Source organism: Saccopteryx bilineata, chromosome 1 (genome assembly GCF_036850765.1).
Source record: "Saccopteryx bilineata isolate mSacBil1 chromosome 1, mSacBil1_pri_phased_curated, whole genome shotgun sequence".
NCBI lineage: Eukaryota > Metazoa > Chordata > Mammalia > Chiroptera > Emballonuridae > Saccopteryx > Saccopteryx bilineata.
In genome coordinates this window covers 185308850-185325160 of record NC_089490.1, presented here as the reverse complement: position 1 = coordinate 185325160, position 16311 = coordinate 185308850, and the positions used below count along the sequence as shown (strand labels likewise).

At 42.6% G+C, this 16311-nt stretch overlaps 1 protein-coding gene across 5 annotated transcripts in view; it reads right to left on the bottom strand.

The window, feature by feature from the left end:
* Positions 1–16311, bottom strand: part of NR3C2 (nuclear receptor subfamily 3 group C member 2) — a 313282-nt gene that overhangs the window by 77691 nt on the left and 219280 nt on the right. For all 5 annotated transcript variants that reach the window (XM_066281159.1, XM_066281166.1, XM_066281153.1 and 2 more), the window contains one exon: positions 12875–12991. In XM_066281159.1, coding sequence (XP_066137256.1) covers positions 12875–12991 — 117 coding nt within the window. The remainder of the gene's footprint in view (positions 1–12874; positions 12992–16311) is intronic.

Sequence of the window (16311 nt, the reverse complement as noted above, 5' to 3'; positions counted from 1 at the left end):
GTGCAATTAAACATGACGACAATCTAAAGGAATGTCCAGATATAACCTGCACAGACTTACTTCAATCATGAGTGCGGTTTCACTCCGTTCAATTATGTAGGCACATATTTTTTTTCTTATGATGGTTTTATAGATCCTCCTGAATAAGCATTCTCCTTTTTCAGCTGGTAGAGTTCTCCATTTCCCAGAAACGGGGCTGGAACACTGTCTTTGGGTGTATGGCCACGAACGCAGCATTGTTTATTTCCACTGTCCTCAGCGGGCCACCCAAACCTGGCCGGAGCATTTCTGTCAATCTGGGTGAAGTTCTTGGGGAGACAGGTTCTTCTCCCATCTGATCAGCACATATCTCCTCCGACTTTGACCTTGGCTCTGAAGACTGTGGGTTCCGCTGATTCTGTTAATAAGCCTTGGAATTTACTCCATTGAGCTCTTCAACCAAATCGTAATTTAATCCTTACTCCTTTCTTCTCTTTCCATCACCTCTTCTTTATTTCAGAGTCTTATTCCTCCAGCCCTTTTAATCCAGGTGAACTCGTCCTAACTTCCCCTGACCTTGAACTTAAAGGTTCACTACAAATCATCAGACCAGGGCTAGAATTACCACCTTAACAGTAGCAACAGCTATCACAAAATGCCCTTCTCTCAGGCTGGTGACAAAAATGTGGTTAAATCAGCATATAAAGAAGATTAAACGTCACTTTAAATTACTTATCAAAGAATGATGAGATATACAAAACCTTGTCTGGAATAAATTATCATTTAAAAAGCTGCCAAATTATACTATACATGTCAATATTAAATCAAGACTTATATGTGTTTTGGAAACTGCACCTTCCTGATGCAGAGATGGAAAAATAATATTTATACCAGAATTTAAAAAAAAAATCCTTAGATTCTGTTACAGAATTACTTCTGAAATGAAGTCCATCCTGCCTTTAATAACGAACTGAGAACTTTCTGTGAAAATCAGCTTAGTAAGATGTGAGCACGGTTTCGCGTCATGTTCATCCTGGCAGTCAATGCACCTGTTAACCTTCTACTTTCTCAGTGCTCTGAACAGAAAGACGACAGGACACCTCCATTCCTGAGAAACGCAAAGGCTACTTGGCAAGCGACACCTAAACACAAAGAATTGTAATAAAACCTGGAAAGTGCCACAATGGAGCCTGCGGAAGCACAGGGCAGGTACTAATTAACTTTATCTAAGGAAGTCATAAAAAGCATTATAGGAGAAGTCTTAAGAAATTATATACATGTGTAACATCTCAGGGACTGAAAGCTCTTCCCACTGTGTGGAGTCTGACCTGCGAGGAAGGCACCTAATGTGGAGGAGACGGTTTTGAGGTAGGTGTGGAACAGCGAATGGACTGAGCACAGGGGAGGAACGCACAGGCCATTTAAGGACCGCTGGCAAAGGCACGGCTGGGAGGTTGTGAACAAGACATCACAGGCTTTGCAAAAAGGAGGGGTAGGGCCACGTAGTCAGGAGAGAGCAGGATGGGGTGACTGAGCGTCTCTGGGACCCAAATCAGGGAGGCATCCCAAAATGGCAGCCTATTCTGTTGAACACAGGTCATAACACAGTGTGATGGACAAAATAATGATCCCTGCTAACCCTCAGAACCTGGGAATGGGGTACCTTACAGGGCAAAAGGGACTCTGCAGATTTAATTAAGGATTATCAGATAAGGTGATAATTCTGAACTGTTCGGGTGGGCTCAATATGCTCATGGAATTCCTGGTAGGTGAGAGACGGAGGCAGGCTGGGCGGTGGCGGAGGGGGCAGAGCCGTGGTAGGAGCAATGCCAGACTCTGGCTTAAAGATGGACGGGGAGGGGCCAGGACGGTGAGAGCCCCCAGGGGACGGAAAGGCCAGGCAGCATTCTCTCCTCCAGACCTCACAAAACAACACACTGCTGACACACGTTTTGAGCTCACTGGGACCCATTTTGGACTTGTGACCTCCAGAACTCTAGGATATTAAATGCGTGTTGCCTGAACCTTGTTATAGCAGCAACAGGAGCCCCATACCTACGGCAATGCAAGTGGCTCCCTCTCAGCCTTCCTACGTCTGGTGCAAATGAGCGGCCTTTGCTACCCCCGACGGAGGGGGCCCTGCCACTCAACCAGCAGGCAGACATGACAGGAACGCCGGAGAAGAGGCTGACTGCACACAGGGCACAGTGGAGCAGGGGGCCTGACCAGCCACCCAGGACGAGGCCCACAAGTGGCTGAGCAGTGAGGAGGGGAAGCAGGTTGAGGCCCGTGGAGGTGTGTGCGGAAGTTGAACTCAAACCCGCATTGTGCTCACTGCCTTAAGTTCAGCCAGAGGATTCCACTTATTCTCAAATAGCCTAAGGGGAGGCTTCCGATTGTGTTCATTAAAACAGAAAACAAATCAGACATTTTTAGAAAAATTGACCTAGCAGATAGGAAAGCCTGTTAGGGAACAGGACCATCAGTGAGCCTTTGAGTAAATAAGTAAGTGAAAGCAAACTCTTTTAAGTTTTATTGTGTATCTGCTTTCCACTCTAGAGTATTTTCATCAAATCTCCTACGTAACATTTAAAGCCTGATGAGAACTCCTCTTTCACCACAGGACAACTAGAAAGCCAGCAAGAGCGTCACCATTGACATGAACTGAGCAAGTGAGCCAAACCGTCTCTACTGAGCAAGGGCGGAGAAGTGGGCCAGGAGGATATGTACTCTGCAGACCAAACAGTACGGAGCAGGAGGGACCCAGCTGACACTTGGGAGACACAGAATTTCCTTCTTACCCGCGGACTACAAGACGGGTGAGGACACCCAGGGCAGGGCCTGGGCCACTGTGACTATGGGGGAGAGAGGCAGGGGGCAGGGGGCAAGATGGAGCCCGGGCTCCCTTCCTCTGCTGTCGCCTCTGCCCAGTGGGTACTAATGTCTACACACGGCCAGGGTATGAGGTGGGGGAAGTGAGCAGAAGCGGGCACCCTTAGGGTGGCATTTCTGAATCTTCTCCCTCTTTCATGACAAGCCACACACCACTTAAAGGAGCAGGGCCCTTTCTTCTCCTGCTTGTTTCTCTCTCTTTGATGGTTCCCCGCCTTCTTAACTCTTTGCCCGCCCTTGGCTCTCAATCGGACCTGGATGGTCGCTGTCTCAGCTCCTGTCCCACCTTCATCTTTCAGTTGTGAACACTCTGCTCCAAATATCTGCAGCATTGAAATGTACAGCTTATCCAAAATACCCAAAATCACTGCCTCGTCACTATTCTGCTCACAAAAAATGAGGGGATATTTATCGCTTCATATTCATTTTGAAATATCCCCTCATTTTTGTGAGCAGTAGAGTAGTGTCAGTAGGCTAAATGCTACCACGGCCCTTTGTAAGGTCACATTCGCCTTGGCAAGAAAAATGCAAATATATTAACGTAAAATACCATTTTTAGGAGACTTCTCCTGATGAAGAAACATTTACCAAATGCTGATTAGTGATCTCCTTCAGAGAAATAAAAATAACATCAAACAGGAAAGAAAATGAAAACTAAAGGGCTTTACAAAAATCAACAAAAATGTTTTCTTAACCTAAGAAAACTGCGGGCAGTGCTATGGTAACGCTGGAACAGGGGTTCTCAGCTCCAGAGAACTAAAGACAACATGCAGCGTTTCAGGAAACTCAAGGTGCCCACGTTTCACTCCGATTCACTGCGTGAGCGTCTCTAGGAGAGAGGCATGTGTGAGCGGGTTCAGCACACAGACTTGGCAGATGAATCTGATGCACAGTGAGAACTGGGGACAGTCCTACCAGGTCACTTCATTACACAGTCCTCCGGGGCTGGCCATCATTCTTAGGGGTAATCTTTTGAATGCAGCTTAGAATTTCTAATCTGACTCGACTTTAGTTTTCTAAAAATATGAATAGATACAGAATGGAAAAGCATTTTTGCTCTATGGGATTTAAGTTTTTGCTTTAAAATTAAAAAAATAAGTGAGGCAATTAACATATGCAAATGTTGCAAAGTGATTAACAGGACTTATCTTTCATTTATATAGCAAATAAAGATGAAACTGAATTTTCACTGGTGAAATTAGTTTAATTGTAGAATAAAGAATGGCTTGGTTTAAAGATTGCTAGATTAAGAAAACTTCATGTTGACCTGACCAGTTGGCTCAGCAATAGAGCATTGGGCCAGCATGTAGAAGTCCCAGGTTCAATTCCCTGGGCACACAGGAGAAGTAACCATTTGCTTCTCCATCCCTCCCCTCCCCAAACCCCCTCTCGCAGTCATAGCTTGAATGGTTCAAGCAATGTTGGCCCCAAGAGCTGAAGATGGCTCCATGCTAAAATAGCTTGGTTGCTAAGCAATGGAGTAGCAGCCCAGATGGGCAGAGCATCACCCCAGTAGGGGGCTTGCCAGATGGATCCTGGTCAGGGTGCATGTGGGAGTCTGTCTCTCTCCCTCCCCACCTCTCACTTAATAAAACAACAACAACAACAACAAAAACAAAAACACTTCATGTTGAAAGCAATCTTCAATGACTAAAACTTTTTAAAAAAGTGGTTCATAAAAGTTTGTCTCCCAGGGTCTCCGGTGGTTGCTGAAAATGAGTTCTGAAGATTTCTAGGGGAAACGGTAACACTCCAGGCTGGGTTAAGAATAGAAGGGAGATGACAGCCGCTACCCAGGTTTCAAGCCGTTCTTCACAGGTATTTCCTAGAATCTGTGACAAGTGTGGCACGAGAGAGGGACAGGGCATGCATCCCAAGGAGACCAATCAGCTGCTGCTGTCTTCCTCAGACTAGAATGACTTAAAAAAAAAAAAAAAACCTCTAAGGTGGCCAGAAATCATTACAGTAAAGTTAGATTCATTTTTGGGGTGAGAATGTGAAGGGCTCATTTTCAAAGTCAAAATTCTGGGAGCTAATGTCAAGTGAAGAATTTTGTCCACTGATAGCCGCTGAAGTTGGAACTGAGGCGGTGTGCAGTCAGGAAGGCACTGCGGCTCCACAGGATTGCATGGCACAGAGCTGCTGCTTTCCTGGAAAACGTCTCACGCAAGTAGCGACAGATGCCAATGATGGGATCAATGCACAAAGGAAGCAACCAGGTTAACTCACCAACTATTGGGGGACAGAGTCCTGGAAAGCCAAATTAAGGTGCTACCTCCTTGTTTCAACAGATAACAAGTCAAGGAGTTGATGACCCCATTCTAAAGCAAAGAGACAGAATTTGAGGGATTTGGGCTATCGTCAACACAAAGGGTGACCTTAAATACCCTGTTGCTAAACTTCCAATGCCTATGTGGCTCCTGATAAATTTCTTCATTCTTAATGATTTGTCCTCTGAAAGCAAGGCCAGTGCCAGCTTTCACATCACTACACTGGCAACATCAGGAGGAACATCTGGAATTTCAGAGGCACATGATCATGTTTGCTGAATTACTCAATGGGCCCTTTAAACACTAGAAGACCCTCCTATACAAATTAGATGAATCTTAGCATAAAAAAACCCTTTAGTGATAGAATGACTGCTCATTTTTACCATAATTTAAACATATTACACATTATTTTTGCTTTCAAAACAAAAATGGTACAAAGCACTGAAGAAAGAATATGGAACAATTACATCTTAGAGTTCCTTATTTTTATGATGTGACACAGTAACGGCCATTATATCATTGCTGACAAATCAAAATAATGAAGCAGCATATTCTCAAGAAGCCATTTTTATTGGTTCTGCCAGTTCGGCTTTTAAGAACCTCTCTGTCAACATGCAAATCATTATTTGTGACTCAGTAAATAAAGGGCTCAGCAAACATCTTGACTTCTTCCATCTTTATCCCCCCAATTTATTACAACTTTTATGTTCCTTTATTAATTACTGATGAGTATGCATTTTATAATGTAATATATTGATTAAAATATTTTAAAAATCTGTTAGAATTGGGTTTGCCTTAAAAAATATGCTACCTGCCCCCCCCAAATCATCACTTTAAAAGATCCTAATTATATTAAGTATCATACATATTTACTACCAAAGACTGGAGGACTGTTAGAAAGTTAGCTGAATGGTTTTCTGTACATTCTAGAGGTGAGAACAGAGGGGTTATTGTAACATAAATAGCTTCCTCTCCCCTTCTCCACAATCACAGTACTTTACTGTGGAAATGGGGAGGAGAGGATATTTATTCAGAAAGCCAACAAGCAGCAGACCATTAGCCTCTAGCTTTTCAAACGGAGAAAGACTGAGTTATATTCCTTAGTGAACATGCCTGGTAACGGAAAGCAAATGAATTCAGTGATTATTACTTTGGGAAGTCAGGGTCTGAGGCAGACAATACAACGGAATCCTAGAGGACAGGCAGGGAGACGTCACCGAGAATGACTGATGGCCCGTTTCTAAGATGCCTGAGTGTGGGAAACCCTGGATGCTTGGTTCTAAGTGGCTTCTTCTCCTTCCCTGATGTTTCGGTATCCCTCATCCCAGTCTCTGGAGCTTGCCCCCAATCTGAGAGCCTGGCAGTTAGGGACAGAGGACAGCTCAGGTACACAGAGATGCTCTACAAAAGAATGACCCATCTTACATATTACGTAGTGGTTTAAAAGAAAATGAGCTTAAGATTTGCTTTACCATGCTTTCTGTGTTTTCTTTGGTTTGTGTGTTTTCCAGGTAGACATATCAAAAAGGCTTGAACTCGACTGCTGTTCCAAGAAGCATGGAAAGCTATTATTTTGCTTTGTCAATCTGCTTACTAAAATCGGACAGTCTTTTTACTTCTAAATATAGGGATACCTTATGTGACTAAGAATCAGGGTGTTAGAAAACTTGCTACGATTTAAGGGATGCTCTCCAATAGACACACATTCCCGACTGTACTTGTGAGGAGCTCACGCAAGAGGGGCTCTAGCTCCCTCTGATTGCTATTCTATACTTAGAGCTCCTTTCTGTAAAGTGGGGTCAACATGCTTCTTGTCATAGGTCATGGTCAGTATCATAGGGACTGGCCCTGGAATCCAGGGAGGGTAAGAGCAGAAGAGGCAAAGGCAGCCGTTTGGCTCTACCCTCTGGAGGACTCAGCCCAATCAGAAGCCATACTCCGGACTGACCACCCAATGGGCCCGGACCCTCTCTTGGTAAGTCTGGATACAGGACACTCAGCTGACCACAGAGAGAAGGTAACTAAGTAGAAACATGTATAGTGAAAACTGTGAGTGTGCCAAAACTCCATAAGGTAACCAGAAAGACTGTATCAATAATATAAAATGCCATGAACAAAACAAAAACAAAACCCAAAGCTGTTACTTTGCCCAGAGAACTAGAAAACAGTTGTGTGTCACAGAACACACCAGGGACTGTGTGGAAGTGAGTGGCTGCTGCGGGACCAGCCAGACGGGACTCAGGACGAGAAAGGATGGCTTGGACGCTAGGTCTCTTGAGACCATAAAGGACAACGTATCCCAGACTCAAAAGGCTCGGGAAGGAAGACTGGGATAACAACCTATCAGGACGGATAACAACGAAAAAGGTAAAGGAAAAATGAAAGCACCAAAGTACATCTGTATAGCCAAGAAGAACATGTCCAACACCCCTGGGTGACACACTAGAAAGACCTGAGAAAAGCAGCGTGCTTCTGTAAGCTCGCCAAGCAGGGTGCCCACAAGTGTGTGTATTTGTGGAGGCTGCAGCTTTGCACAGAAGGCCAGAATTGCTTCTTTTCTAAGATGTTATGAATCTTAAGACAAGACAACAATTAGAGTTTTAAAGTAAACAAACAAAGACCAAATGTACACATCCTCTGCAAATTATAATCACAACAGTTAAAATTTGAAAGGAAAAAAATGTATTTGGAATTGAAGACACATAGAACATCTTTAAATTCTGTCTGCTTTGGCATCAGTCCTAAACTTTCCTCCATGAAATTAGCAGAGTAAAAAACTGGTTGTTTGATTTGAGTTCTATCACTATGACAATTAATACGGTTCAACTTATATACGGAGGTGCAAAAAAAAATTACTTTCACTGAGTTCTACAAAAGTGCTATTTCCCCCTTCACTTCACTGCTCAAAAGCCTCACTGAAATTCTTATTGCCGAGAAGAGGAATGAAAAGAAGAAGAAAAACAGCATCCGAGGAACGGCATTTTTTCATAAAAGTCAGTACACTTGGGCTTTCTCAGCTTCTGCAGACTGCTGCATATCTCGCCTCAGGAGAGACCCTTAGAGGAATAAAAATTGTTTTTCTTATTGGATTTCTGATATTAAACCTACGCTCTCACTGACGTTGATCCTGTAAGGTCTCTCACCAGACTGACACTGCGTTTTGCAGGTGACCAAGCCAACCAGGTGCGGCGAGTTGCTGGCAGGTAACCCTAATTTCCTCAGGTCGAAAGCTTTCTCCCTCTGGGCTTGACATGTCAGCCATGATTCTGCCACTCTGGTCTCTGGGTCATTTGTTTTTCACTCTCCTCTCTATTTCAGTTTTTAAAACATTTCCCAGCAGGGGACTGACTGATGTCTCTTTTTCTCCCTCCTTCCTGTTTGGGGAAAACTACTCCTTTGGTTGCTTGGATGCCTAATTCTTTACTTTTTCTAATTCTTTTACATTTACAGTAGCACTATTAGTTATCTCTTATTTCCCTTATCTTCTGTCCAAAATCATGAACTCTGTTTTCTTAAAAGTTTATTACAAAACATGTTCAGATTATTCACAAACTAGAAAGGCGACCAGACAAGCCTTAGCCATAATCTTACTTCACCAACACAATGATTTTTGGTGTTCTAACATTCTTTTCCTTGTCTTTTTTTTTTAAATTGAATTGTACTGGGGTGACTGACACTGGTTAACATAATGATACAGGTTTCAGGTGCCCGATTCTACAGCACATCTCTGTGCACTGCATTGTGTGTTCACCCCCCCCCCCATCAAGTCTCTGTCCATCACCACTTATCCTGCCTCCATCCTCCTCCCCCCCCCTCCCCGGCACTCACCACACTGTTGTCCATGCAGATCTTTCCTCATATAGGTGTTAGCACAGAATAAGTAACCCAAATAATCTTGCATACTATTTTTTCAGAAAGTATTCCATGTAGTTATGACTTTTCATTGCCATGATATTATTGGCTGATTGACACTACATTCCACGCACGGGTTTTCATTTAAATGTTCTCCTCTATTTGGTTCTGTTCTTATCCATAACGCACAACAGTATCTATGTCTTTGAATGACTCCCAGCACTTTAGCACATGGGTCTCTTCGAGTTTTAATTAACATCTGCCTTCTCATGCCTCCCAGGAAGCAACCACGATGTCTCCTACTGCTTCCTGCATCCGACAGCATTTTCTCTTTTTCATATGACTCTCTTTCCATACGACATGCTCCATTCCAAGAGGAAACAGTGGCCCTGATGTGGCCACCAATACAGCTCTGGGTAAACTGAGTAAAAGTGGTTGCTGGGATTAAGGAAAGCTGCAGATATGTGACAGAAGTCAGTTAGAACCAGGTTTAGGACTACCCTCGGGCTTATGAAATCTACATTTTTAAAGCAACAGGAAGCAAGATTTTAATTTTAGAGTCTTCATTAAAGGAATGTGAAAGTGGACTTAGCATACCTCATTAAAAATGAGACATGAGGGCTGGTTCGGAAAAGAGGAAAGCTGGCTGAGTCAGAATCCTCCACAAAGATTCTTTTAAAAATTTAAGACTAGTTAGTATGCAATATTATGTTAGTTTTAGGTATACAATATAGTGATTCGACATTTATATATATACCTTGTAATGTAATCACTATACTAAGACTAGTAATCACCTGTCGCCGTGACTAAAATGCTCTAATGTTATGATCTTGACTTTCAAGTTCCCGTCTGTAAAATGGGAGGCTTGGGACAGAAATAATCTCTAAGATCCCCTCTGTATTCCATGGTAAAGTGCAGACAAGCCAGAAACACCCCAGAGGACTCATTCTTCATTAGAGGGCCACTCAGCTTTCAGGCTATGCTTTATATATACTATATTTTAGGAGAACGTCTAAAAGACACGAATAGATCATCCTCTTCAGAACACTAATACATAAAAGTAAAGTGATTAATTCCTTTGGTGAGGGAGGTAAATTCTCCTGTATATGGAACCAGGACTTTTTTTTTTAGATCTCTCTCCCGTTAGGGGCTGTAGTAAGAATGGCAGACCCAGCTTGGCGCCAGAAGAGCTGTTATTTTCCTTTCCATTCCTCTGTTGACATCCTCACATCTCCTGCTATATTTTCCTTTGCACGCAGCCTAAAGCTCAGCAGGACTGTTAAAGAAAAGGAATAGCACTTGTGGTAGGAGGGAGGGGGAAGAAATAAAGAACAGGGAAGAGGCGCGCTTTATGGCTGTATTTTCTGAGAAATATGAATCTATCACTCTTCTCTGTTCTGTCCATTTTCTACAAGGGGAAAATTATCCTAAGGTTTTTGGAATCTGTGAAGACTTCAGAAGGGGGTGGCTAATTCTATTCCCAGAGTCAGGCCCATTCCGAACAGAAAACTTCCTCCCGGTATTACACTGGGTCGCCATCTGCCTTGTCCCCCGAGAGAGGTGGCAGGGAAGAAGGGGAAACAAAAAGAGGCCATGCAGCCCTGCTTGCTAGGAAACCAGGGATGACATTAGATCATGTTTGAAAAGGTTTTAACTCACATTTTAAATTTTTAAAAATCGCTTCGCATTAAAAGGTTCAAGTTCCCATCTTTTTTTTTAATATCATAAAAGTGCTTGCATTTCTTTTCTTGCCCAAATTGAAACTAAACACCAGGCTCCAAAATAAACGATAAAAGAAAACAAAACTGCAATGTATGTTACTGCAACTTTATTATTTCATCCATGAACCAGAAGTGGTTCAAGTATAACTTGACCCTAAAGACAAATTACTATCATAAATATTAATTTCCACTCTGCCCATTTTGACTGACTACTTTCAATGAACCTAAGACGCAAAGCAAGCTTTCTATTAAAATGTTTTACCAAAACCTACCAAGCCTGCCCTGCATACACAGAAAGCAGCAACATATCACGTGAATTATGTATCATGCCCTGTGCCAGACCTTACTTACAGGTCAGTGTGGACCCCAGCATGGAACCCGACTGCCACTGACTGGTAATATGAGCTATTTTTAAATGCCAGTCTGCACAAAGGGGACCTGCAAAGCACAGCAGTGATATGGGCATGGGCTTCGGTGCCTGCAACAGAGGCCTGGGTTCTGGCCCTGCCACTCCCTGGTCTGTGGCCGCGGGCTGGCTCTGCAACCTCTCGGAGCCTCCACGAACTTACTAGATTTTAAATCATTAATCTCTCCTGATCCTCACTCACAGGCTCCAGAAGGTGAGCTTGTGTGTTGCACCTGCGATGATGTGGACATCAGAGGAAGGGAGCAGTGTGGTATAGTAGAAACACCAGACCAGGAGTCCACGGGTCCACGAGCTAGCTTCATCAACTCACTGGCCGTGGCATCTCCGGGCAAGCACTTGCCTGCTCTATGCACGTGAGGTTGACCATCACCAAAACACAGGGCGATATAGTCTTTCAGATAATGTGGACAAGGACTACAGAAACAGCAAGGAGCGATACCACCAGCGAGTACACCACTGGCATAAGCTGATGATCACTTCCTTTTCACTGGAAGTCACTCCTTTAATCCTCATTACAGCCGAGGAGGTGAATGCACTGATCAATGCAAGTGGAAGGTAAGGGAACACAGAAAGATGGTACGTGCGGAGGTTACCAGTCAGGAAGTGGCAGAACAAGAGTTCCCAGCAGGCCTTCTGGCTCCTGAGCCCCCCTCTTGACCAGCCTGGGCCTTGTGGGCTCCGCTGCTGTTTGCAGTAATGTCGGATTAGTAAGTAGTGGTGATTTCTTTGTTTCTTTTCTTTTCTGGCTCCTGGATTTATTTCATACTTAGAAAGGTCTTCTCTACTTGGAGAGCATTTTTTTTTTAATCCATGCTTTCTTTTAGTACTTCTGGAGTTATAGCTCAAAGTTTAAGTCTTTGAAATACCCAGCATTTAATTTGGTGGAGAGTGAGAGTTTGGATTCAACTTTTTTTGTTTTCCAGATGGCTTCTCAGTTGTCACAATAACTTCTGTTGAATAATCTGCCCTTTCCCCACTGATCTGAAATGCCAACTTTATTATATACAACATTCTCGAATCTATTTCTTGACTTTCTGTTGAGCTGACAACCAGTAAACAAATACACAGGCTATTTTAACAACTGTAGCTGTATCATATGTTTTACTATTTGGGAGAGCTGGTTGCCTTCATTATTCCCCTTTCCCAGAATTCTGCTGGCTGATCTTTAGGAACTTAAAATCCTCCACTGGTATTTTTGTTAGATTGTGTTATATGCATAAGTTAATTTAGGAAAACACTGATATCCTTAGGAGGCTGAATCTTCCCATCCGCTGATGTTGTATGCAGTTTCAGCCCTACCTTTCTTGGTGAGCTCCTATAACATTTTAAAGTTTTCCTCATCTAAGTCTTCCTTTATTACATTACTTCCTTTATTACATTTAGGAATGTATTCCTACCTGGTTCATGTTATCACTTGTGTGTGTTATTTATAAATAAAACTGTTGGCTACAATGTTATAAAAAGTCACTCATTTCTGTTCTAGATTCAGTTGTGTGCCTTTCTTCGAACTTTTGCAAACTCAGGGTTGAAAGCTTCGCTAGCCATGTAACACACTTCTTTTTAACTCCTGTTAAGACATATGTTCCTTCAAAAATGTTTTGCCATGCATATAGAACTTGTTAGATTTTTGGAAATCTTTGCTCCATGTTAGTTCATCTTAAATTTGCATAGAGCCTAGTAGTATTCTATTACATATGAGCAATTTTTATTGAACTAGAAACACAAAAACTTACCTCCTAGATTCATTCCAGCTTGAAGACATTTCTGAAGCCTGCAGGCAGGACAATTCTTCCTTCGAATCTTATCAATGATGCAATCATTTCTTCCGGCACATAAATAGTTGTGTTGCCCTAAATAAAATAACAAACAGCGATCGTTACAATAAAGACTATTGTACTAATGTAAAGTGCTAACATGAATACTCAAAATATGAGATTTCTTCTTCCCTGCCTTGAAATCTGTTTTTCAAAAAAGCAGAAGGGAAATGTGATTTATGGATAACACAGGCACATGAATGGCCAACTTAACACAGTTGAGACTTTCGATTACAGCGGATACGATTAACACTGCCATTTATTTCCAACAGGCCCTCATGTAAGGAGAGCTACACTCCCCTACTGTTTAAATATTTTTGACTAACTACATGGAGCCTTTCAGGCAATGGTGTAAATTTTCTGCGGGCATGGCAACCTTACCAATCTACATGAAGGTCCTGCTAGAGCGGTTTCATCTATTTGGCCTGCTCACCTTTTACAAAGGTGATTTCAGTGAGAAGACTTGAGAATTAAACAGTCATTATTTCAAATGTTTAACTGTTTCACTCTGCAGCTGATACTGGAATGAAAATATTCAGATGTGGGAATATGCTTAGAGAGTGATATCTACTGGCAGCCGGTTATCACATAGTGTAGCCCTACTATTCATTTATGTGTTCCAAGAAATATATTATATATATATAATATATATTATATATATATATATTATATATCTATAAAACACCGCGTAGGTACCAGACACGATTGGAAAACACTAGGGATACAGTAATTAATATGACAGACAACTGCCCCTGACCTCAGTAACTTTCGCTCTATTGTGGGGAGAGAGACCACAGACGAGGTAATTAGGTAAAATGTACATGTGTTGTACAGTAACACCTCTTAGGGAAGAGAATGACAGGAAGGGGCAGAGAATACCACACAGGTGTGGGAGGACACAGGGGGATGCTGACGTTTTAGAAACAGCGCACACAGGGAAGGCCTCTCTAGAAGATTCTCAGTGGAAGGAAACGAAGGTGCTAACTGTGATACCTTGGGAAGAAAGAACACCGGGCAGTGGGAAAAGCAACCGAGGTCGGGATGGAGTGGGGAGGCTACTAGGCAGGTTAAGGACCAGCCCCGGGGGGAAGAGCAGGGAGAATGAGTGGAAAGCCAGAGGAGGTGAGTTAGAGCTCAGGGAGTCAGCTCAGGTAGGGCCCTATAGGTCATACTCAACTTTGACTTTTCCTCTGAGTGAGATGGAAAGCCACTAGCTTCGAGGGCTCTGAGCAGAGAAGTGGCCTGATGTGATTTATGCTGCAGGGCCACTCTGGCTGCTGTGTTTGCAGGCTGAGGGCAGTGGACCAAGGCAGAAGCCGGGAAAGCAGGGGAGGAGGTGCGCACTGTAACCTACAGGTCAGGTGGGCGCGGTGGCAGACAGCGGTGGGCGTGGCCAGCGCAGGTGCATCTGAGGCTACAGCTACTAGGATTTGCTGACAGACCAGAGGAAAAGGGGAGTTACAGGGGCATTAAGACGCTTGGGCCTAACCATTTAAAAAAATGGAGAAGACATAAATCAAAATGGAGGAGACAGTAGGAGCGTGTGCTACATGGGTAATTACCATGGCAGACTCCAGGGCATGTGGCGTTTGGGAGGTCTGAATGTCATAGCGGCAGGGAGAGACGCAGGTGTGGAGTCAGGGAGAGGTCTGGGCTGGGAGGAGGTCAGTGTGTGGTCGTTACTTTAAGCCAGGAGTCAGGATAAGATCCCATGGAGAGTGAGCACAGACTGGAAAGAGAGGGTCCGAGGACTGGGTCATGGGCCACTGAAAACATGCAGACGGTGGACAGAGGGAGTCTCACCACAGCGCAGTGAGCAGGCTCGAAAGCACTCCCACCAGCCTAGTACCACCACGCTACCTCAGCTGAAAATTCCTCAGTAAATTACAGAAAACGCTCAATAACAATAATGTGCACTGCTTAATGCAATTAAAATAATTTAATCTAGAGCACATTCTCAGTATCATTATGGCACATCTTAGTCATAATAATAAAATGCCAGTAACAGAATAGGGAAATCTATCAAAGTGAAGAAATAAAACCAGACCATTACAATAACCTAATGATTTATTTAATGAAGGCTCTTAGTATAGAGGTAGGTAGGTATAGATAATTACACAAAACTAATCAATAGGTAAAGACTATAACTGTGGGATGGTATTAGGTAATTTAATATGTGTGTAATTGGCATCCCAGGAGGAAAGAAGAGATTAGGTGAGAAAAAAATATATGAAAATTTCCAAAGTTCAATAAAATGACAACTCACAAATCCGGAAAGCTTAGCAAATGTCCCAAAAAATAAATGCAAAAACAAAAAAATTCAAAAAAAATAGTATGGCAGAACATATTTAAATTGCTACAAAACAAATATAAAAATACTAAAAGCAGCTAGATAAAAACCACATTACATAAAAGGTAACAAGAGTAATAACTGATTTTTTTACTCAACACACTTAAGGCCAGAAGACAACATATAATATCTTTAAAGACTGTCAACTCAGAAAAACCAATGACAACATGTCTCAAAATGAAGGTGAAATTAAACGCATTTCTGGATAAACTAAAGGTAAGAAAATGTGTTGCTGGTAGAATCACATTATAAGAAATGCAAGTTATGCTGAAGGACAAATACCAGAGAGAAATTTAGATGTACAGAAAAGAATAAAAATGATAACTAGATGGCAAAAGGTAAAATAAGTTTCCTGTTCTTAAATTCCTTCAAAGTCAAATGATTGCTTAAAACAAAAATAAAAAAACCTTTACAAGATTTATACAGTGTATACAAGTAAAATGCCTAAGACCATAGAAAACAGAACAGGAAGGAATATAAACAGAACTCTATGACTCTAAGTTTCTTACATTAGACTTGAAATGATATTTGCAATGGAACACATGAAACTAACTCAGACTGTAAGTAAAGAGTACACCCTATATACCAGGGGTCCCCAAACTTTTTACACAGGGAGCCAGTTCACTGTCCCTCAGACCGTTGGAGGATCGGACTATAGAAAAAACTATGAACAAATCCCTGTGCACACAGCACATATCTTATTTTAAAGTAAAAAAACAAAACGGGAACAAATACAATATTTAAAATAAAGAACAAGTAAATTTAAATCAACAAACTGACCAGTATTTCAATGGGAACTATGTTCCTCTCACTGACCACCAATGAAAGAGGTGCCCCTTCCGGAAGTGTGGCGGGCCGGATAAATGACCTCAGGGGCCGTAGTTTGGGGACCCCTGCTATATACCCTAGAACGGTGATGGCGAACCTTTTTATAAAAACCGCCCACTTTTGCAGTGCTGGTCAACCTGGTCCAGCCCACTAGTGGGTGTTCCAGCTTTCATGGTGG